Below are 24,955 nucleotides of genomic sequence, written 5' to 3'. Positions count from 1 at the left end.
TAAATTGCAAGATATAAAGTAAAATCGTGGACAACTAACTACTGTTTATTAGGGAAATAAAGAAAGAAAAAAGAGAGAGAGACGGAGAGAGAAACTCTATCTTATTTGTACCACATCAGGATTGGATGATATGCTTTTAGTCTGTACGGAGAAGTACTCCCATTGTTGAGTCCAAAAAGGGAGGAAGAAGAGCAATGAACGAGTGCAACACAATCTGTTTTGATGTTTGTACCACAAAGATCGGTGTGACCTGAACAATCTTTTACCTTACTATCAACTGAAGCTATAGTAGGCTGATTCAGAGAGAGAGACAGAGAAAAAACTGTTATCTGAATATGAAAATAATGAATGACACCTAATGAGATTAATGAGAACAAGGTGACTGCACTAGGGACACAATGTTTCATTATATGCCATGGTTAGGAAGTGGACAGTAGAGTTAAAACGAGGAACAACATGCTCGAAAACGATTCCTACTCATTACAACAAGTGATGAAACTGAAGCAGAGTGTCTACTAAAATTCCAAAATGAAATTTCGTGACCTTTTCTTTACCAAATCATTAAATTTCCTAAACATTTTCAAGAGCGAATTTGGGTGCGAATTAGCCCGAAATTTCATTTATGCGATAGAAACGTACTTTGCTTGTGATTTGGTAGCTTCTAAAACCGGCCATAGACATTTTTGAAGATGAATTTTGACGTTTTATAGAACAAAATTTTCCAATCTGTACTTACATTTGTAGTTTTAAAAAAAATCGTGACCCAAAAGCTAAATTTCGTGACTTTTTCGTGACTTTCGTGACCGATAGACACCCTGTGAAGGAAATTTTATGGCCCAATAACTGTGTAGAGCGCTCACCTCTGGTGTGAAGTGTCCCCTGGTCCTTGTCATGTGTGGTGTGTCTGAACAACACGTTCGGATTTTCTCGATATTCTCCCGTTTCCTCCCAATTCTCATTCCATCAATTCATTTCATAATCATTTACTTCCTTTAGCCTACAGGGCATAATCGTGAAACGTAAGACAGAAAGATTGTTTTTGTCTAAATTTACAATATGATAATGGATGATAGACGGTTGTCTACTAGAACAGGTTATCTACTAAAATTCCAAAATGAAATTGGGTGACTTTTTCGTGACCTTTTCTTTACCAAACCATAAAATTTCGTAACATTCTCAAGAACGAATCTGGGTGCGAATTGGGCCGAATTTTCATGTATGTGATAGAAGCGTACGTTGCTTGTGATTTGAAAGCGTCTGAAGCCGACCATAGATATTGTTGGTGGTGAATTTTGAAATTTTATAGAACTAAACTTTCCAGTCTGTACTTATATTTGTATAAATTTTAAAAAATCATGACCCAAAAGCTAAATTTCGTGACTTTTTCTTCATTTTTATGACCGTTTTCTGATTTCGGGACTTTCGTGACTGATAGACACCCTGTAGAACTACAAATGAGATTATTAAGATATTCCGTAAGTATGTTCAATAACATCTTTACTTAGTACAGCGCTTCCCTCATCCTCCAACAGCGAAGCCACTAGCTTTTCATTCCAATCCTCGTAAATTTAGGATGAAAAATTAATCAGGTGATATCGCTACCTTCAATTAAATTAGAAGTATCACGCAGTAAAAACTACGACGCGAATATTCTAAGAGACATACGTAACTGACAAACTGTCAACTTTCAGCAAAATAACAGTTTTAACAGATTATATATACTACCGAGTTAGTTTCCTTTTTAGTTCAATGTTCTGATTATACATACCTGAGAATCTGAAGACTGATCTGCATTTGCTGATTCAGAGTTTTCGGCTGGGCTAATTATTTCTGCTGAATGCCTGTATTAAAGAAAGAAAATAATCAATATTAAACTAAATATAAAACAAAACAAGAACAATATAATTATTCTGGAAGAGAATGCGATGTCATACTTCCTATCTTATGAAAAATGTATATTATCTACCATTTGAATAGACAGGATAAATTAATTCGAGAGTTTTCAAATGTACGGACATTTAAAAATAAAATAGTACAATTCTCATTTCAACTTACAAAAGCCCCAATGTTTATTCGAATTTACTACGCTTCACAATTTTGTACTAAGACACGTCTTTGGTCTCATAAGTGCGGGAAAGGGTTATGGAGCCTTTGTTACGGAATAATATTTACTTGCTAAGTAAAATAAATAACCACATATATGGGGCTGAGAGGTAAACTATGCCAAGTCACTTTTTGGCCGAAACTGAGTTTTTATATATAGCATTAGTACGAGGGACAATAAGTTTTGAGATGTGGACAACTGGAACGCAGGAAGTGAAAAATATTTCCGTCAATGAACAATCAACGCAATTCAACATAATATTGTCTTGAAACTTTTTCGCTTCTCTTGTGAAATTAATGACCTATAGTACTTTACTTCTCAGCCCCAGATATAATGAAAAAACTACGACAATAATCTACATTAAAATAAGTGAAAAACAGACTTATAATTCCATATTTCGTTAAAATCTATATATTTCGAACCAACATGAAACCCTTCCTCAGAGTATAAGAGTAATCTTAAATATATATATAAAAAAAAATAAAAATAAATAAATAAATAAATAAATAAAAATCACAAATCTAGATTGTGATCTACTAGATAAAAATAGATGAGAACGGTCAGTGGGCACTATGGCAGCCAGAAGATATAGATGTATTGATCTGATTACATTTTAGCGTCCCTTTCAGCATCGAGGCTATACGAGACGTTGACCTACAGCTTAACGTGGGATCCGAACCATATGAGTCCCGCCGGGAATCAGACCGGGTTTCTCACGTCAAAGGCACGTACGCTAACCGCTTAGCCACGAGGAAGCTCAAGATATGAAGGAAGATCTTACACACGTGGTCTAGAACAACTCGCAGTACTTTTAATTCTCTATAAGTTTATTATATTCGTGGACCTTATGCTATAGTACTACTGGTTTCTAATTTTTTTTATTATCATCTTATAATGGAAGATAAATACCACAAAAGTTTGGTAATAATAATAATAATAATAATAATAATAATAATAATAATAATAATAATAATAATAATAATAATAATACATGTATCATCCATGTTAACGAGGTACATTTTTATTTAGTTTATTCTGATCAACTTTTTGCGAGTAGCCTTTGCAATCAGTTGAAATAAAATATTTTAAGTAAACTGGTTCTGGAGATAAAAATACCAGACTAGCTAGTGTCTGCTCAAACTGTTTTTAAATATTATCTCACTATAACATACTACCTACATTTTTTTTCTTCTACAGGAGAATAATGTCACAAATATATTAAGAACACATGGAAATATTACCCAGTCTTCAAGAAGGCGAAACACCACGTATTTTCAAAAACTAATGTTTATGAGAAACGACACTACAGGACACCAAATATATGTTAATAGCCCAACAGCGCAATGACATAGGAGTTGCCGCGCAGCAACGAAAACTTTTCGAAAAGTCTTCTTCCCATCGCATACAAGGTAAGATACTTTTATATCCAGTAAATGTATCCTATAGTAACCACTAACAAATATGAATGGGTGAAAACCGTAAAAATGTACGTAACGTCTTGGTCAAAATTGACATAAGTTCATAAACAAAAACTATGCACAAGAAAGTTTATGTGTTAAAGTGATCTAAGCAGAGTAATTTTAGACATAGTTCTTTACAATCGCGCTTACGTTAACAAACTTATGGGATCAACAGACTTTAAGCTCCATTTTCTCCAAAACGAAGACTCATGCACTTATTATAGTTTTCAGAATGTCTGAAAACTCGTTTATGTTTTATTATTTATTTATTTATTTATTTGTTATTGACAATTATTTATTTATTATTATTTATCCTCGAAATAACCATACAAAGGAAATTGTAATGCATTGGTTCTAATTAAAGGTCTGAATAGGTAGAAGGAAATCAAAATTTATTGGAATAATTTCAACTACAGGTAGGGCTTTTCAATGAGGAGAAGGCCACTTTAATATATATATTATTGACGCGAAGTATCAACATAAACGAAAATAGTTAACGTAAAATACATGAATATGCATGTATTCGTTATCCGCTACATTTCACACATCTATATGAAACATATTAGCATTAAATTCCAAACTAACGGTTCACTATGATGTTATTAATAACAACTCTCAAAGTAAATACACTCATTTCACTTTCCCTTGAGTCAGTCAATGTAACTTGTCTGCTGAACAAATCGAAGCATTAGCATTTTCATGTCCTTGTGTAGACGACTTTTCAAACAAATCAGGTCAAAACTTCGAAGTTTCTTACAGATATAACATGAGCAATGGCTTTTCAGAATATTTTCTCATACAACTGTTAAGCTAATAAAATAACTATTTATATGATTCACATTTTCACGGATATATCAGTAATTAAATAAACTGAACTGTCCATTCCATTCGGCGTCTATAAGATGCCGTGTAGATTGGCCCAAACTTAGGTTCAGATGGCCTGTTCCCTATGATTGTCCAAAATAAAGTTGTAATAATGGCAATTCGTAACACTTTAATGATAGTGGAAAAACTGTTTTTTTTTTTATTTTATTTTTTTTTTCTTTCTTGAAATGCTCATATAAGTTTTTCCTCTTCCCAGTTGAATTATAGTGGCAATAGTTATTTCCCAGACTTTCCAAATATTTGATGTGAACTAAATATATCTATGTAACAAGTTATTCTTCATGTCCTTTTAATAGATTTAAGTTGTTATTCTGTATGTACTGTAAGAGTCTTTTAATAAGCATCCAATTTCTTGAGGTTACCATCATTTCAACTGTAATTGGGAAAGTATAAAAGTGATACAATAAATGTCTTATAAACTCTGTTCTTTTGTGTTGTAATATTTCGCAATAGAATATTAGATGATTTAGATTACCAATTTCTTTTCCACACCAACAAATATTTGTATCTTTATTCCTTATACAACATAGTTTTTTTGGAGTTAATGCAGTGTTGAATATTATACGATAAAATAACACAATTTTCGATCTGGACCACATACTGAACTGTCAGTGTATCATCTGTGTTTATTATTATTATTATTATTATTATTATTATTATTATTATATAAATGACAGCACTAGGAACGAGGAAATTTATAGATTTTATATTTAATAAATGAAATAGTTTCAAAACTCATATTTTATATATATATTTATACGAGACGCTTGTTAAATCTAAACTAGAATTTGGTTCAGGTATAGGGAACAACATCTCTTATTCACTAACGAACACAATAGAAGCGGTAGAGAAATGCTTTGTTAAGACTAGTCTGTAAGAGTGTGAAAAAGCATTATTACTCTCATAATCATAAATACTGAATTCATGAATACAGGATAAATTATTCAGGGCTCCATACTCTAACTGAAAGAAGGGAATTCACTGACAAGTCGTTTATTTAAATTGTATTAGACAATAAATACTGTACTGTAGTGAATGTTGTGTTTAAAATGTACGTATAAGGTTATTAATTTACAGATAAGGAAGCAATCGACAAAATTTTATAATTTAAACTGAACATATAAAAAGAGAGAGAAAAAATGAAAAATTGAAAACAATAATAAAAACTCTCAGAGTGAATGTATTAACTTTATGACGAGGAATTATTTATCAATCTTTGCTATTATTGTTTATTCATATTCAGTACATTTTAACCAATATCAAAACAAGAGACAGATATTCAAAATTGCGCTGCATAAAACTTCAAGATGTTTTGACTGATGTCTTTGATATGAAACTGATAATTTTTAGAAACAAGCTTGAAATCATTTTGAATTTTAAGAAATGCACATTTTAACATTTTAACAAGTCTCTCAACCTGTTCAGTTGATCATCTAATATATCAAATTCAAACTGATCTTGTGGATAATTGAATCACGGGAAAACAACTGAACCGTTTGAAATGAATTTTGGACTATACTTACCTCTAACTGGTTTTATCATATCACTTTAAACGTGTATCCTAAGTGGGAGAGCGGGGTATAATTTGCGAAAAATTGAGATCTCATGAGTGCGTCAAATTAGGAAGACGGAGCTCAATATATAAACCGCTCATTACAAGTAAACGGACATGTATCCCAGTGCTTTGAAAAATTTCGATTCTGAGGAGGGGAAGGAGGTATATTTTATGTATTTTCTTCACTACATTGAAAGAGATGTTATTTTGTGTTTGTGATCATATTGTGAGAAAATAATGAACAGTTTGAAATGAATTTAGAACATGGTTAGCACCTACCCCAAACTGGAAATTTTTCATGTCACTTCGATTCTCCTATGTGGATACGGAGGTTAGAAAAAACTCTATCACGGTTTGAAACATGTTTAGTGCATCGGCATTGTCAAGGTCATCAAATCTGGGAGGCTCAGATGAACAGGTCATGTAGTCAGAATGGAAAAAAGTAGGAACGTTTTCAGTTTTAACTGGAAGTCCAATCGGAAAACGACCATTAGAAAGACCTAGGCAAAGATGGGAGGACAATATTCAGATGTCTCGCAGAAATAGGAATACAAAGTAGAAACGATTCATTTTGCTAAGGGCAGACGTCAATGGAGAGCTTTTGTGAACACAGCATTGAACTTCCGAGTTCCATAGGCCATGAATAGTTAGTTAGGGCATCGGTGTAGCGTTCACTCACCATTCATCGTATTACAGGGTGTCCGAGAAGTCCTTCCCTGATTACAAAAATTGATAACTCAGGCTAGAAATAAGATAGAAATATGAAACTGGTGTTGAATTGTTTACAAACTATAAAAGTTTTTGTCTGTGTTAGGTTTGTTCTGTTTTACCAAGTTTTTTTTTTTTTTTTTTTTTTTTTTTTTTTTTTTTTTTTTTTTTTTTTTAAGGTTTGTAGTACATAAGTAAGAAGCCCAAGAAGCCATGCCAACCAACCAGGAGAAGGCACAGTGTGTCCTGTGGTACCATGAGACACGATCACCAACCACGGTGCAGAGACAGTTCCAGACAACATTTGGGAGGACTCCACCTGATGTCAAGAGCATTAAAGCCTGGTATGAGAAGTTCAAGAACACAGGGTCGGTTGCTGACCTTCCGAGGTCTGGTCGACCAAGAGCCTCAGCAGACACGGTGGAGGCTGTGCGGCAGTCTTTTCTGAGAAGTCCTAAGATATCGGTGCGCAGGGCCTCACGTGAATTACAGATGCCAAAAGGTCTACCGAACACGTGTACCAGATCTTGAAACCCTGCAGCAACGAATAACCATAGTCGTTGCATCGATCCCTCCAGTGATGTTGGCTAATGTGTGGATGGAAATTGAATATCGCCTAGATGTGCTACGTGCTACCAAGGGTGCTCATGTGGAAGTGTACTGATGTGACCAAAACTTTTATAGTTTGTAAACAATTCAACAGCAGTTTCATATTTCTATCTTATTTCTAGCCTGAGTTATCAATATAACCCTGTATAATTTCTTATCATTTCTATTTGCTTAGAAGTGGATCCATGGGATGTGAAGCTTAAGTTGCTTTCCTCATTTTTCTATGTAGAAGCTTTATTTAGAAAAGTTTACCGGACGAGACAGCGATAGGATAACTGCAATATACAATTCAATTGGTTATTTAACCCTTTCGCTACCATCGGCTCATATGTGTTCCACTAGTTTTTAGTGCAATCAATGGTAGTTTAGTGTTCTTCTAGTATAACCATTAGCTAAACTTGCTTCATGTAAGAGGAATGATTCCAAATGAACAAATGCCTCATATACGACTGCTTTGATTTGAATATAACGATGAAATTATTGTCATCGGGATAAGTTGCGAACTCGTCAACTTTTGTAGTTTTAATCACATTGGGAATATTTTTATGCCAATATGTGTAAACATAGGATATTCAATTATTTCATTACTACTGAGTCATGTATACATACATCTCAAGCAAAAATACCAGTGGAACACATATGTCCCATCCCTTCTACCATTTAGAAAGGAAATGATAGTAGGTGAATAGTATTGCGTGTTATTACATATTCAAACACTAATGTCATTCGCCCCCCCCCCTTCCCCCTAAAAAAGTAGTGAAAGGGTTAACAAAGTGTTTTCTATTTACCATGGTGTCTAGCAAATTTCTCTCAGCAATTTCCCGACTTTTTCCAGACTTTTCCCGATCATTTCCAAATTTTTCCCGACTCATTCTAAAAAAATGTTTTCGTAAAATTAGGAAAGATTGAATGTAATGAAAAAGTGTACAAGTTTTTACCTGATCATAGAATGTCTCCTTCTTCATATATACAATGAAACAACCTAATCGTGCAATTTTTTGATCTCCTTCTCTATGGTAGCAACCTGTTCTGACAACTGACTGTTTCTTTGCTTCAAATTTCTTTCGTCTCTGTTCTGCTCTTCTTTTCTCAGCGGCCCTGCGATCTTTTTCTGACATCACTTTTCTGCGGTGTTCTTCGGCTTCCTTGAATCTCGCGTATGCGTTTCTCATTGATAGAATCATCTGCTTTAGGATAGGAATGGCTTGTATGTCACCAGCCTCATTGACAGCATCATACACTACACGCTGCGCTACTAAAGAATCCTCTGACAAATTTTCAACTACTAATTTCTTGTTTACCGAAAAACCCCTTTCTAATGCTACATTACCGTGGGAAAGAATTAGGCATATCTTTACTACTTTGCACAGATATACATCATTTGGTGGTAACACACTCATCCAGAAGTCATCAAGTCTGTGTTCATTTCTTTTGTACGACTCCATTTTCTCCCGCACTTGTGTCTGATCTACTAGAGCATTGTATTCTCTGTCTGCCTTTTCTGCATCAGACGCTGAGGCAATATCACTCTGCACTAAAATTTCGAACGTTGCTCTCATTTGTTTAACAGCTTCTTCCTGTGAATGACCAACGGTTAAGGGATTAAGAAACGTCAGCGCTTTTGTACGGGAATATTTTAGCGGGGACCTCTCCCGCAGCTTGGACACTAAATGTTGATAACATTCACGTACTTGCTTTCCGAAACACATTTCCTTTTCACTAACTTCTGTACATCTCCTCAGTGCTGACCTAGTTGCATACCCAAGGTCAATTTTCTTGATACGAATTAAATTAATATATAAGTTTTCACTTTTCTCCATAACATCAATAGCACTGATACTCTTCCTGGCCATTATTTCTTTTTTAACGAAGCGAGGCAATACTTTCAATAACTGAGTAAGGCTACCATGCAAAAATGGAGTCATAGGAGTGTCTGACTTATATTCAGTCAGGAAAGGCTCACAGTCCTCAGCAAGAGATTTGAAAAACGCTAATTTTGCATAGAGCAACTTGTTGTTCAAATTTCTAGCTACTATTCTGAAACTGTTACAGTTGGGTTCTTTGTCTGTTACCTTAACCGTTTCAACATACTTTCTCACATGCGGTAATATTTCTTGGCTTCGCTTGGCTACCTTCGCATTTTCTACCCAACGAATATGGCAAAATGGAAGTGGAAACAATGACGGACCTGTTATTTCAGAATGCTGGGCACGCCTTGCTGGTACCATTTCGTACAAGTTATACAAGGCTCTAAGAGAAGAAATCAAATCCCATCCAGTTTTTTGTATGCCAGTCTTAAAACCACCGTGAACAACGTGAAGACCACACGAGCCAAGTTCAAGGAGCTGTGGAGCGTCTGTACCAAGGGAGGCACAACGTTCCTCTTTCATTAGCCGTAAAAGCGCCCAATTTACATTTGGCCCATCCACTGAAACTTGCAAAAACGGATCAAGCGATTGCAATACATTCTGCAAACCTTGTAGTAGATCTGTAGCTGTACTATGATCCATAAAAACAGAATTCAAATACCGTGTTCTGACTCTGTTCGTGTTATCGTCCCAGAAGCGTACACTTACATCCATTTGAGTTCTTTGCGCAACACTATTTACTTCATCAAATCCAATGACATAATGTTCGCACTCTTGTAATATGGATTTAAGTTCACGTTGAAAGTATGGACACAATCCGTACACGATGCTATATGACATTTTATCCTTGTGCAATTTCATCTCGCTAGCAATTGTAGTGTCTGGAAACATCCTAGTGAAAAGAAGAACACTACTTTCAGCACTGCGTAAAGAGTTGTGATTCATCACCTCGTTTATACACCACAAAATCTCCGCCTGTGTGACTCTATCTTTTAGTTTATATTTGTCCAGGGTCGAAGTAGACCTACGAGTGGGAGAGCATGTTTCGCTGGATGAGCATGGAACAGGACCAGTGCTGGTGCCAGGTTGATCTACATATAATGAAGACGCAGGAACATCTAAAATTTCTTTAGGTTTTGTTGGGAAATGATATGTCATTGCGAAAGTCTTCTGTCGAGTCGCTGCAAGGTTTTGATGCTTCTTGCTCTTTGAATGACTGGTAAGAGCTGTACGTCCCATGGTGCCAAACAAAAATGTGTCATGACACCACACACATTCTGCAGTTAACTTCGTCTTCCCTTCTTTTACCCAGGGAAATTCATCTTTCCACCTTTCTTGAAAATTCGTTGACTGCATGATGTGCGTCAGACTCTGAAAACACAAAAGATAAATCATGGCAAAACTACGCGAATATGTTCGGTACTGAGCTAATTCGTGGCCTAATCGACGATTACGTAAATAAACGTTAACCTAACGTTAGAAAAGCTTTGCTTAGGGTTTTTTTTTTTTTTTTTTTTTTTGTAATAGTTGGTAAAAAGTGTTGAATTATTTACGAAATCATTCCCCAGATAAACTTACCTGTACGTGAAAAACAATTCAACATTTAATTTATACTAAATATTATATACGCATAGTACGATGCAACGCCCAATTAACCACCCGTTACTCTTGAAACGCAAAAACCTTTCTGCTGTCAGCAAACACTGTTGCCAACCACTCGCTCACCACTCTTCTTCCCCCAGCACCACAGCAGGAGACAAACCGCGCGCCTCACATAAATCGCAGAAAATCCACGGTGTACGAGATGCAACGCGTACCACGTGACCACTTCTACGTAGAAAATATAAAAAACGGTTGAGATGGATCGCGATGTATTTAGGAACACTTTTTAAAAAAATACGATGTAAACGTACTACATCGCGATGCATTTGGGAACGCGAGGTTTATCGAAGTCGCTCCGACAAGCGTCAGCATCATTTCCAACATGTGGAATTTAATTCAATTTTTCCCGACTTTTTTCCGCAAATTCCAGACAAATCCCCGAATTCCCGACCATTTTTTAAATTTAAGACAAATTCCCGACTTTCCCGATTTTCCCGACTGCTAGACACCCTGATTTACGCGTCTTAGGTGTCCATGAAGAAAGACTACATTCTCATTAATTAACACTCACTTCTTATATGCGCTCGAAATCCTTAAAGAATTGCTATATTCCTAGAGTGTAATTTTGGCAACTACTCCTGTTGCCTTCCACAGCTAAACATTAATGAAGTGTTTAAGTTTATTAATATTTTTACAGTTTATTCAGCTTAGTCCTTTCATTTACAGAAAACACAGAAACCAGAAATAAGTTACTGAAATGTTGTTGATCACTGCACATACTAACTTACAATTTAGCGGTACCAATAAAAAAAACACCTACGATGTTACTATTTGCATACGTTTTTACCAATTTAAAAGTTTCGCTTCACGTCTCTCAAACTCTTTCTTCTTATTATCTGTATTGGTACCGCTAAGTTGTGAGTTAGTGTGTTTAACAACCAGTAACACTTCAATAATTTAATGTTGATGTTAGTGTTTTCTGTAAAAGAAAGCTCAATAAAATGTAAAAATATCTTAAATAGGAAGTTCTTCATTAATGTCTAGCTGTCGAAAGCAACAGGATTGGTTGCCGAAAACACACTAGAAATATAATAATTCGACTAGGGAATGAAAAATCAAAGTAAATTTTTAGCTCAACCTTTCATGGTTGTAACGTTTAGGCTAAAGGATCCGGATGATTAATGAGAGTGAACGATTGGGAAATTTAAATTTTGTGCCCTCTTAGCGGAAATCGGACCACATGTACTAAAGGCAAACGAGCTAGCCACTAAATCAGTCGGGAGAGCAACAATCCAATTAGGATTCTCAGGGTACATAAGAGGTGAATGTTAATCTTTACGCAATGTGCCATTACATTTTCCTATTAAAATAAATTTTCTTATTAGCATTACAGAAATTCTTTACGTACCTGTGTGACACTTGTGGTGAAGATTGACTGCTATGCAGGACATTGAAGCTATGTCTCTTCTCGCGTTGCTGTTGCTGCTGGGGACCACGTGAATGGGGTAATGGCTGCTCCGACTGCGGAGGTGGTGAAGTAGGGGAAGAAGGCGCCGTACTTGAGCTTGATGTCGAACTGCAGCTGGTTGAACTATTGGGCGTTGTTGACGATGAAGATATTGAAGAACTTGAAACGGAACCTGACATCGCTGGCTGAAGGGTAGTCACAGTGGTGGTGACAGTACTACTGGTGGTGGTCGTGCTCATAGTGATAAGCGATGAGGTAGTTGTGTGGTCAGTTGGAATGAGTGGTGTCGTATCTTCAGAGGTTGGCGTTGGGGGAGCCAAACGAGATGGTCCTGGCTGCGAACTGAAAAAGACAATTAAATTAAAGTAATTCTTTCCATTTACATAACACATATGCAAAGTGATGGATATGAATCCTATAGAATATATCAATTGACGGGAATTTTATCTAGCAGAATGTCTTCTTCTGTTTACATAGCGCCATCAGCGGCTGAAACCCACGAAAATAACGTACAAAAAACATTACGCTTTCTACTTCATTTCCTTCCGAGATGGAGCATTTATCACTTTTACTAGGATTGCTACCAGTTTTCATTTCACGAACATTCTCCTCTGAACCTTATACAAGGCGGTTCCTAATGATATCTTTTACATTTATTGTCATCTCTGCCAATTCTAGTTTGTAAACAAACAATTTACCAAAAGAACTATGTATCTACGAAATGTATATTGATGAAATAAATTCCTGCAGAATAATGTAAAACTTGTAATGTAGTTTAGTCATTAAAATTTCTATAGTAACAACCAAATCTTTATTTAAATTTCCTCTATCAACAATGACAGATGGTTTCTTATTGTTAGAGTAAATAGAAAAGATTTATACAATTTTTATATTAGAAATTCTATCTTTATACACAAATAAATGTTCTGAAACGTTCTCTGAAATTCTGGATATGTTCTATGTTTTGTCATACCTATTGCCAGTGCATCCGCAAATTGGTGACTGCATAATTTTACACAAGTCAATTTTGTTATCGGGTGTAATTTTAGTCTTGCTTTTTAAAATTTATTTATTAGAAACACGAACTGATGAAGAACGTCAAGCAAAATAAAATTTAAGCACAACGATTAAATGCACGAATTATTTTCTTTTGAATTTAATATTAATAAGCAGTTTCCTTTATTTTTTTCTACTTCTTTCTTAAGTACAATCTAGACTTCAGTATTGATCTATAGAGCTGCGCGATATATCGATCAATCAATATAATTTTCAATACTGAGATATTTTCCAGATTTTCGTATTAGATATTTCGATATTCTTATATTTTGATATTCGATCTACTTTGATATTTTCTATTATCACGATATTTTTCAATATTTCGATCAAGCATCTATAAGCAAATATTGTTTGAGAATCTGGAAGTGAAAACAGATGCCACTGTAGAGGCCATCTACAATAATAGAGTTCCCGCAAGGATCAGATATTATATACAGTGGCGGATCCAGGATATGATCAAGGGAAGGGCTAAACCATAGTTTGCCGTTTTATCCAGTGTAAAGCAGGCTTCAATCCTGCTTTACACTGAATAAAACGGCAAACTATGGTTTAGCCCTTCCCTTGATCATATCCTGGATCCGCCACTGTATATATATCGACAAGGTTTAGGAGGTGATTCCTGACACCAAGATAAGATAAAAAGTATAGACCAACCTGGATGCACAAATGCTTCCTCTCGGAGTTATAGGCTGCCGAAAATATATTAAAAAAAAAAAAAAAAAAAACTTTAAAGGTCCATAGTTCCAAAACTATGGGATCTACCGTAGTCGGGTCAAAACTTCACTTAGGAATTAATATGCGCCATATCCAAATATCCAAGTTTCAGCATCCTGTGGTACTTCTGCAACAATTTTTATAAAGGTAGTTGATGAGTACTTCACATTATATGCCCGTATCCAAACACATCCTGTATAAAAATTGCTTCGTGAGTATCTTAGGATTCTGAAACATGTATTTTTGGATAGCGCATATATTAGTTCCTAAGTGAAGTCTTGACCCGACTATGGTAGGTCAAATAGTTTTGGAGCTATGGACCATTAAAGTTCATTTTTTTATGTTTTCGGCAGCCTATAGCTCCGAAAGGAAGCATTTAAGTATCCAGGTTGGTCTATAGTTTGTCTTATCTTGGTGTCAGGAATCACCTCCCGAACGTTGTCGTTGTTTTGAAACACCCTGTATATGTATATATCTGTTCCTGTACCAAAAGGACATAGGTCACTGCGTAACTTTCTACGCTTTTTAGAAAAGATAACGGTTTCTGCATTCCAAGAAAATCGACAACAGCTCGCAACTTCAGGGTTACTCCTGTACCGGCACAACATACCGCCATACGGAGTCCCTCTCCTGTCCGCCATTCTCCTCGACTTTTTTTGCAGCATGAACATTTTTAATCTCTTCCACATTTGTCCTATTCCACACATTCTGTTCCCAGTGACTTTCGGGTGTTTCCTTTCTTCCAGAAGTTCACTTGGAAGTATTCAGTGTGTCACACAGGCATTCCAAAATGATTTCGCAGATGTTTTGAAAGGTGGATACACAAAGACTGCGACGCAGTGTGAAGGTGGACGGATAATACGTTGATAAATGACGGAAAAATCTCATCAAATATTGAACATGACCAGAGTTATAAGTAAACAGCACGTACTTTTGGTATACACCTCGTAATTATTGAGAAATTTAATCATCTCGACAAAACAGTTTATCATTTGTGAAACATTACTTCTCAAACACATTTCTTCCGAAAGAAGCCTTCTCATCAACGAATTTGATAAAGCTGCATTTTTGTACAAGGTACATATGCCCTTAACATGATGCAGGCAACATTTATTCCAACGCCAAAGGTACTCTGAAAACAATATAGTCCGTTCGTTTTCACAGAGGTACCAAGGTTCATCAATTAGTTCATTAGTTCATTCATTTGCTCTTTACCTCACTCATCAGTAATTTCTTCAGACAAGAAAATTAACGAGAGAGAGAGAGAGAGAGAGAGAGAAGAATGTTCTTATTTCATGGCAGGATGTTTAATACAAAGGCCATATAATGCAGGTTAAATGATTGAAAGACATTCTTCCTGCAGGCTCTTGACAGAGCTGTCATCACTATGTAATATTTTGCATTCCCATTCTCACGAACAAGTATACAGCGCAGCGTTAGAAAAAATAAACACTCACGTTTGTTTCAGAAGCTCTCTACTCTTACTACTACGAGTGACATTTTACTAAACAGACCTGTGAAAGTTTCAAAGGGTTGTCTAACCTTACACAAAAGAGAAAGTCTGTAAGAAAAGTGGGTGTTCAAATTTTACTGAACTAACTATATTGTAAATCACAAGAAACAGACACTTACTTAGCAGAAAGTTTCATTAAAGCTCTTGCTACGCTGTTCATTTCAACGAACGCCAAGGGGAATATTCCAATTCTATCACCCAGCTTGCCTTCAGCCCAGTTTTCATCTACTCTTCTGATTACAGTTATGACTTCACCCTGAAAAGAAAACAAATATTTCTCAAAGACTGTTCTTGACACTGTTGTATAAATACATTACCTCATATACTGAGTCTAATATTTTTAACATACTATAAACTGAATTGTTTCGATCCTTTTTGACACCTTCATCAGATTTGGACAATTCAGGTGCAATTCAATTCATCTCACTTCTCAGAACTTTCTCTTACCTTAATTCGTATGCACAGCCAATAATGAGGGGTAAAAATGCATGTTAATATAATGTACACTCATGTCCAAAATGATTGTCGCATATCTATAACTGCCTTCTTGTAAGAATATAATTTGATAATTTTGCAGGGTACTTTCAATACTGATACTATGTGTATAGTCGAGAAATGTATATTTGTGGTAAATTTCATAGAAAAAGAATTATAAATACGAAAATTAGAATGAGTAAAACAAAATGTTGCTAAATGGATAAGAAACTTTTATTTTTGTTTTATTGTTCTCATTTACTGCCCTTTTGACATGAAATTTGCCACAAACATGTCTTTGCCGATTATACACATACTAATATTATAAGAAATACCGGGCGAATTCGTTATCAAATTATATTCGTTCAACAACATATTTATAGACATGCGACAATAATTTTGGACCTGAGTGTACCTTCCTTGCACTAGAATTCTATTTTTTTGAAGGTCTTTCCCTGTGAAAAGCTTATGTAGGAGATTTTTATGAAGATCTTGCTTACTTCTTATTGGGTTAGTAGATGAGTTATTGAGTTAGTAGATCAATTGAGTTTTCTGACCTAGAAAAAGTGGCTGAAAACTGGAAAACTCTAGACACAGACATGTATAATTCAAATAAAAACATCCATTTATCAGCTTCACATGTGTTTTAATCTTCAAAAAATTTTAATCACATTCAGTCCCATGGTCGTCGTTCTTCCAGGAGAGCTGTTGTTGCAACATGTTCATCTCTGTTGTTTGACAGAGATGTTTTAGGTTGACAGTTGAATGTATGAATGATCCCCGGTGCTTTCACCCACCCTTTTACTTAAAAATTTATCTTAAATTCCAAGTTTTATCTTTAGTATCAAATTTTATTTTAATGATTAAGTACCGAAGATTGAGTATCAGCATGCGGGCTCATGATTTGGCTTGTTGTTTTAGGATTAGTTTCGTTTCGTTCTAGTTTATACTTATTACAATTTAATGTTTTCTTTAAGTATAATCTCCGGGGTGTGAACTCATAAACAGAATCATCTATTATCAGAAAAATGTTTTTATCACTTTAACAACTTTTATTTATTTCTTTTTGGTGGGTTTATGACTCATGTAACACAGTCAAGGTTCATACAAGGAAGTACAAATAAGATAGCTGTTGCTCAACTCTTATTCATATATAAACACCTTAACCCTAACATGATGCCAAGTTTAAATAAATGTCAACTTCCAATCTATTCTTTTATTGATATATCATAACAAACTATCCCCACGTTTAAGTGATACAGGAATATTCCCTACAATAAGATATATCATCTACCACGCTATTGCGATACAGGATAGATATATACACCATTTCAAACACCAGCATTACAGTGAAATATCCACGAACAATACCTTTGTATTTCTCTCTAAAAACATGTCTTACTAAAACCATCCTTACGTTCATAAACACCCTCAACTACGGGTTTTGTACCAGTTAACAACACATTTTCCGTTCATCACTTACATTTATTATTTATTATTTCTATCCTCAACACTTCTAACATCTAACAGGCATTTTCTGAAGATCCTCTTATGTTATATTTACGGTTAAACGCTAATCGTTAATTGTGCGCTGTTAAACTTCAATGATTACATAGTTCTTTAACTTGTTAGGGAATTTTCATAATATACAAATGTTTACGTTATATAGTAAATACTCAATAATATAAAAAGGAACTCAAAAGTATCTAAATTACAATGGTACTTTGTAATAAATTCGCTGAGTATTTACGCGTACATGCGTTGACCAGATCTGTTACGGAAGGTGTCTGGAACACCGAAACAGTAAACATTAAACATTAGACGCAGTAAATAAATAAAATTTAAATAAATTACAAATTATTATAAACATGCGACAATTCATATCCTTAAATAATTATATTACATAGGGGCTTACTAATTCATTCAATATTACACAGCCATGTCCATTTATGTCATAGGGAACTAAATACAAGCGTGGTCATGAGCACTGAACTAGCAGTATATCTTGTTATATAAAATTGTACCCCACTGTAGTCTAGCAGCTAGAAGAGTCCTGTTGGAAGTTTGAGAGCCAGAAGGTGTTTGTTTGTTTTACAAAGTTCTACTATCTATAGTGTTTAAAAACAAGTTGGTCACATATTCTGAATCATGGTCATTATTGCGCAATGACCGGCATCTTGAATAGTCCTTTTGTATTCTCGAAATTTTTCTGTGATCGTTTTAAATATATCTAGCTCAAGCCGTAACTGTCGCAAAGTTATCAATTATACCTCGTTCGTATAGGCTTTTAGCTGACATTATTCACCTGTCATTAGTACACACAAGAGAGAAATAAAGGAGGAAAATTTTGGAAATTTCCCTTTTACCGATTTTTTGCCATTGTTAGATGGCAACGCTAGGTTCTAGGCAAGAAAGAAAAATTACGGACGTTTTCTGTTATGTGGTAAATATATACTGAAAGTTTTGTCTTTATAGATTCACTAGCAGAAGAGCAATAAAATATTTTGTATTTTATGATTTTGGTCGCTCTAACAATCTCTGGATTTAATGGAAGTACTTTTGTCACATAGAAAGACCTCCAGCTCAGACTGTAACTGCCGCAGAGATACAAATATCATCTCGATCTACTTTCAATGATATAGGATTTTAGGTGGCTTGTCAGTAGTGCGTATGGGAAGGAATGGAAAATGTGGGAAAAACGCTTAAAAGGTTCAATTTTTCTCTTTATCACAGTAAGTGCAAGAGGAAATTTCTTGGTGCTTGGGTTGTCAGCACTGTTGGAATCTTGGCTATGACCAAAAGTTGAGGTTAACCTTGAAGCCGTCAATAAAGCGAAGATTAATTATTTAAAGATAAATGATATAGAATTTTCTTCCTTATAAAATACAGGTTGATACTCTAAATCTGTTGAATATAACATATTGAACGAATAGTTCAAAATTTACAAAAGATAGATTAAGTGCGGTTTATATCTCCAAGTGCTTGCCTTTGATTACAAAGAACCATCAAGTATTCAACGTAGATGTGATACCTTATTTCAGATATCTTATTTCTCAATACACAATAACTTAAAAACACCGTTACATATCGCTAATGCTCAAGCAATACACCATTTAAGTATATCCAGAACTCTCATCACCATATTCAACAGTCATGGAGTATGCCGCAGTTGTGATGTACTACGTCAAGGTCAAATGCTAGTAAACAGGACTATTATTAGGGCTGAAGGAGATCGTATTCCCATACCACCATCAATAAAGCCTGACATTCCTGTTCGAGGTGGTATGGATAATTTCGACAGAGAAGAAGCTATATTTTCTGGAATGGGTGGAACTCATGACACAGTACGTGTCTTGTTTCAAGATCATCATCTGAATGATTAATGATTAACTTAATGTCTCGTTAGAAGAACCAGATAGTCCAAAGAGATACCTGGGAACGTTTGGCACTGATGTCACTTCACGAGCTCTCACTAAAGATATAGATGCCCAAAAACTATTGTACTACACAAAACCAGAAACAAGATGCAGTATCCTCAGTACTGTTGTTCCTAGTAGTGACTTAATTACAGGAAATGAAATAAAACACAGTCAGGCAGAAATTTGGATCTTATATGATTTCTTTCAAGATTTCCTAAAAAGATCCAACGTACCTCAAGCAGATTTCTCTCAGGAAGTTGAGATTCCCTCCAGAAACACTTTTATGAGTGCACTATCTGAACATCCATCTCACAGGACCATTACGGGATACACTCCAATTCTACCCTATCCTGCAACTCAGTATGACTGCAGGACTCTCTTTATACAACAATGTGTAATTTCCAAGATATCTTGCACCAGTTAAATGTTGAAGAGAGTTCACTGCGGTGCGACGAAGGAGTATATCATATAGCTAAAGAAGTCCAGCTCCTTCAACCCGAAAAATTTTCACCAACATATTTCTTGTCTTGGACGATTTCGTCTTTGAAAAGTCGTGCTTGCATGTATTGGTCTATACCTCAAGGGCAGTAGAGCTTTGGAAATTCTTGCTCAAACAGAAACCATCGGTCCACCTGTTGAAAGTTATTTAAATGGAAACCACCATAGCAGGGGAATTAGAGCAATAGGAATGCTTTGTGAAGTAACGAAAACATTGGAGTGGAAGGCGTTCATGGAACAGATTAATATACCTAAGTATTCCGAATTGTTCTCAGCAGATATAAGCATACAAGTGTATGAAGAACAAAGTTTAAATAAAAAAAACTGAGTGCCATCAGAATGAACTTCAAGAAATTTAGAGAAAGTGGATCACAAAGAAGTAAATGTTTGCTCTTTGGGAGGAGTCTGTCTCCATACTGGCTCCTCTTCTCCGAGATTTAAGTCGAGCGGACAGAGAAAATAACTGGGACTTGAATGTGTGCAGCCTAAGAGAGTGTTTGCCACTTTTCTTCTCACTTGACAGAACAAATTATGCATGGTGGTGTACTCTATATTACCACGATTGCTTAAAACTAGAACATGAACATCCTCTGATCCGTAATGAGTTTAAGAACGATCATTTCACAGTTCAACATAATAACAATAGATTTAGCAATGTTGCATTGGATCAAGCATTACAGCAACACTACAATTAGCCATCCAAGGGATATGGAGGTATAATCGAAGTAACTAGATGAAAAGAAGCCGTGACAAAACACAATCTTATCAAATATGAGAAAGAAAACATAACATACTTTTTGAGACAGTTTTGTGGCGTTAATGAAGATGAATGTGCTCTTCATCACGAGCTTTCAATCTTTTAAAATCCAAGAGCTGAAGAAGATTTCAGAGATGTTAATTCTTGTGCTTGAGCGAGAAAATCCGTTCTCGAAAGTTGATGGTTATGGAATTTCTAACATTATAACTGGAACAAAAAAAAAAAAAAAAAAAAAAAAAAAAAAAAAAAAAAAAAAAATCAAGTAATAACTGAGTGCTTACTCTGTATGCAAGAAAAAGGAGATACTAACTACAAAAATTTCATTCAAGAAAGCCTGATTGAGAAATCCAAAAGTATTCCAGATCCCATGTATAAACAATTTCCAAAGACAAAGAAACATGTATCTGCAACTGAGTCAGCGCTCCAAGAAAGAAATAATACTATTCGATTCATAGAAATAGCATGTTCAAGAAGTTTCGATATTTAGACACTACTAAAATACGAGCTTACATCTACATCGTCCCATTATCTAACAGATGATGGGTTTTCAAGAAAACAGATGAAACACACGTCAGCAAAGAACTGGAAAAACGGGTTTTATATAAGAGTGATATAGTTACTTATCTACAAACGCAGGAAATAAGAATAGCAATGGTGATTGTGGCGTACGCGTGAAAAGTCGATGTCAAATGGCTTATGTGTAAGACGTTTGGAGACTGCTTTGACTACTTATGGAAGATATTTTTAAAACTCTCCGAAGGTTGTTTGCGCATTGGCATCGTGTTTGATTTGTATCAAAAGAAAATGGCAAAAACCGGGAGCGTCTCAGGTGTAAAAAAAAATGTCGATCCTCTTGATGTAATTGCCAATAACCCAAATGTACCCCTTCCTGTCAACATGGATACTTTTTGGGGTTTAAGCCAAAACAAAGCACATTTGCAACAACTCTTCACTGAGTGGATTGTCGATGAAGGAAATTGCACAAAATCTTTGTGTTTGGGAGGAGGTCACGAACAACCAGAAGCTATGCCTGAAATTATCGGAAGGATCTGTTAGTTTTACTGTGAATGTGACGAAGCTGATAATAGAATCATGAAACACGTCCAACACATGGTAGAAACTGATTCCACTGAAAGAGTTATGATTGCCTTAGTAGATACAGATGATACGATTTCCGCACTATACCATTTCAAAAAGAGTTATTAAAAATGCGGCCTGAAAGAACTGTGGATTGTCAAAGACACACGACCATCTATGAGGTACATCCCACTAAAAAAATACCGGAGAACATAGGTCTAACTGGTTGTGATACTACAAGTAAAGTTGGGACAAAACTTATGGTACTTAAAACATATCGGGAACACAATGACATCGTGAACTCTGTTAAGCAATTTTGAGGTTGCTCCCTTGGATGAAGGACTGATACAAAATGCCGAGTTCTTTATCGCAAAAGTACTTGGTTCATCAAACACAAAATGTGACATGGTGCGATTTGAACAATACCACAAAGTAAAAGCTATCAACTTTTCTCAACTGTGTCCACCATTATCAACGATAGTCTTTCATATCCAGCGTACATATCTTCAGTGCTACATATGGAAGACTATGCTGGATGAAACTTCAACCACTAAATCCATTAGAGTATGGTTACACAGAAGAATCAGGGTATTTTAAGCCTATAATAATTACTGAATATTTGAGATCTCCTGAATTTGTCTCCCATTTTACGTGTACGACATATGCAAAAGTTAATATTTGTCCTTGCAGAGAGAAACGAATACCGCGTTGTCAATTTTGCAAATGTAAAATGAAGAATATGTGTGTAAACGTAGGATGAAAGTGTCAGTTTATCAGAATTTGTGCACTGTTATGTAACAAGAATAAAAAATTGTTGTTTGAGAACATCACTTAATTTCAAATTTGGAGCACATTTCTTAGTTATAAAATATAAAATATTAAGGATTTTTTTAAAAAAATTATGTCTTCACTTGTATATTAAATATTGGCTATTAATGTTTAGTGAATTCTAAGATCAAAGTGGCATATAGTGCCACTTCTATCTTTTAGGGTTTCCACATCATTAAAGGAAAATATTTCGTGTGAATTTTATATTTATTTCCATTATACTTGCTTGTCACAAGTTATAATAATACATACGTTACATTAGTCCACATTACATCTAACCAAACAAATTATAAAACGAAATATTATCTGTATCTCTGCGGCAGTTACAGTCTGAGCTGGGGGTCTTTCTACGTGAAAAAAGTACTTCCATTAAATCCAAAGATTGTCAGAGCGACCAAAATCATAACATACAAAATATTTTATTACTCTTCTGCTAGTGAATCTATCAAGACAAAACTTTCAATATATCTTTACCACATAACAGAAAACGTCCGTAATTTTTCTCTCTCGCCTAGAACCCAGCGATGCCATCTAACAATGGCAAAAAATCGGTAAAAGGGAAAATTTTGAGGGAAATTCCCGAAATTTTCCCCATTTATCTCCCTCTTGTGTGTACTACTGACAAGTGAATAACGTGAGCTAAAAGCCTACACTATTGCAAATCGAACAAGGTATAATTGATAATTTTGCGACAATTGCAACTTGAGCTAGATGTATTTAAATCGATCACAGAAATATTAAGGAAGTACGAAAGGACTATTCAAGATGGCGGCCATTGGGCAATAATGACTATGATTCAGAACATATGACCAACTTGTTTCCGAACACTAAAGATAGTAGAACTCCGTAAAACAAACAAACCTTCTGGCTCTCAAACTTCCAACAGGATTCTCCTAGCTATTGGATTAACTGATTGGATGCCATGTCTCTAGAAGCTGAATTAAAAGAAGGGACCTATGAAACGAGCAACAAAGTCTTGAAGAAGAAAACGAAATAAAAAGCGAAAATACAAAGGATATTGTGAGATAAGTTTGAGGTATCTCATAGTAAGATGAATAAGGAGGCAACTGGGACAGATACTATATCAATTGCTTTATATTATGAATGTATAAATGAAGAAAAGAAAAAATCTATGAAATACACTAAACGAAATAGAGTTGTAAGGACTAAAGAGCAAGCTGTTACAGACACATGCCGCCATAATAATATTCCAACTATTTAAGAGACTCAAACAAGAAAGGAACGAAATGAAACTTCACGGGTTGCATGTACTGCAAGGCCATACAGTTTCACTGTAATGATTACAATATCAGACCAATCCAACAACGGGTTTGGTTGCACGAGCGCAAAACGTATTGCGTATCAGTAAATTGTAGCACCCTCTCAAGCACAGATACATGTGTTGATGCGGGTCGCAAGTGAGTTCGTAGAGTCATTGTATCGTCGTCCAGCAACTTAGTCAATACCTGCTGTAACTGCATCTGGAGATCTTGCAGATCGGCAGTAGCGCGGAGTTGGCGTCTCGAGCTCGTCCCAAATGTGTTCAATTTTGGAGAATTCAGGTGACCTTGCTAGCCAGGGAAGAACTTCAACATGACATAGACAGTCCACAGATACATGCTGACGTGGCCGAGCGCTGTCTTGTTCGAAAATTGTACTCAACGTGTTCTCATAGAAGGAGTACCACGTGAGGACGCAGAATCTTACCCACGTATCGCTGTGCCACGAAAGTGCTGTGAGTTACTACGAGAAGTGACCAAGAGTCATACACGATGTCTCCCCACTATGATGCCACAAGTAACGGCGATGTACAGTTCCACAACATTGGCTGGATGTGACTTGTCTCCCCGGCACTGCCACAGACGCCTTTGATGGTCACCCATCATAATGCAGAATCGAGACATCACTTAACACAATCTGTTCCCATTTACGAGGATTTTATGCTCCCCGAGTATGACACCATCTTACACGCTGCCGTTTATACACTGATATTAATGGTAACTTACACAGGGGACGGTGCACCCGCAATCCAGCTTATACCAATCGTCAAGACATGGTACGGAATGACAAAGGATGTTTTAAAGAGTATCCCGGTGGTAGACGCAGACGTCACAGAGTTACGTAATCTTCATGCACAATGCGATGATTTTCCGTGTTGTGGCCTGTCATGGTAGACCGGAACCTTCACGCCTCCATTGGCCATAATGACATCAGAGTGTCCCATGTCGAACAATTTCACGAAACTCCCAGCCGTTTTCGTGCAATCTCACGATGCGACCCCTTTTGAACGTCGCCAAAAGCTGGCAATACTGTCTAATGCGGCAAAGAAGCAGTGAATCTGTTTCTTGATCTTCCTGTAC

At 35.7% G+C, this 24,955-nt stretch overlaps 1 protein-coding gene across 4 annotated transcripts in view; it reads right to left on the bottom strand.

Annotated features, from left to right (window-relative positions):
- Positions 1-24,955, bottom strand: part of POSH (SH3 domain containing ring finger posh) — a 248,230-nt gene that overhangs the window by 58,184 nt on the left and 165,091 nt on the right. For all 4 annotated transcript variants that reach the window (XM_081737938.1, XM_081737939.1, XM_081737940.1 and 1 more), the window contains exons 6-8: positions 15,662-15,798; positions 12,200-12,601; positions 1,769-1,841 (exon numbers count right to left, since the gene is read on the bottom strand). In XM_081737938.1, the coding sequence (XP_081594064.1) occupies positions 1,769-1,841; positions 12,200-12,601; positions 15,662-15,798 (612 nt within the window). The remainder of the gene's footprint in view (positions 1-1,768; positions 1,842-12,199; positions 12,602-15,661; positions 15,799-24,955) is intronic.

The sequence above is a fragment of the Thermobia domestica genome, chromosome 14 (genome assembly GCF_964235325.1).
Source record: "Thermobia domestica chromosome 14, izTheDome1.hap1.1, whole genome shotgun sequence".
NCBI classification, from domain to species: domain Eukaryota; kingdom Metazoa; phylum Arthropoda; class Insecta; order Zygentoma; family Lepismatidae; genus Thermobia; species Thermobia domestica.
This window is presented reverse-complemented; position numbering and strand designations above follow the sequence as displayed.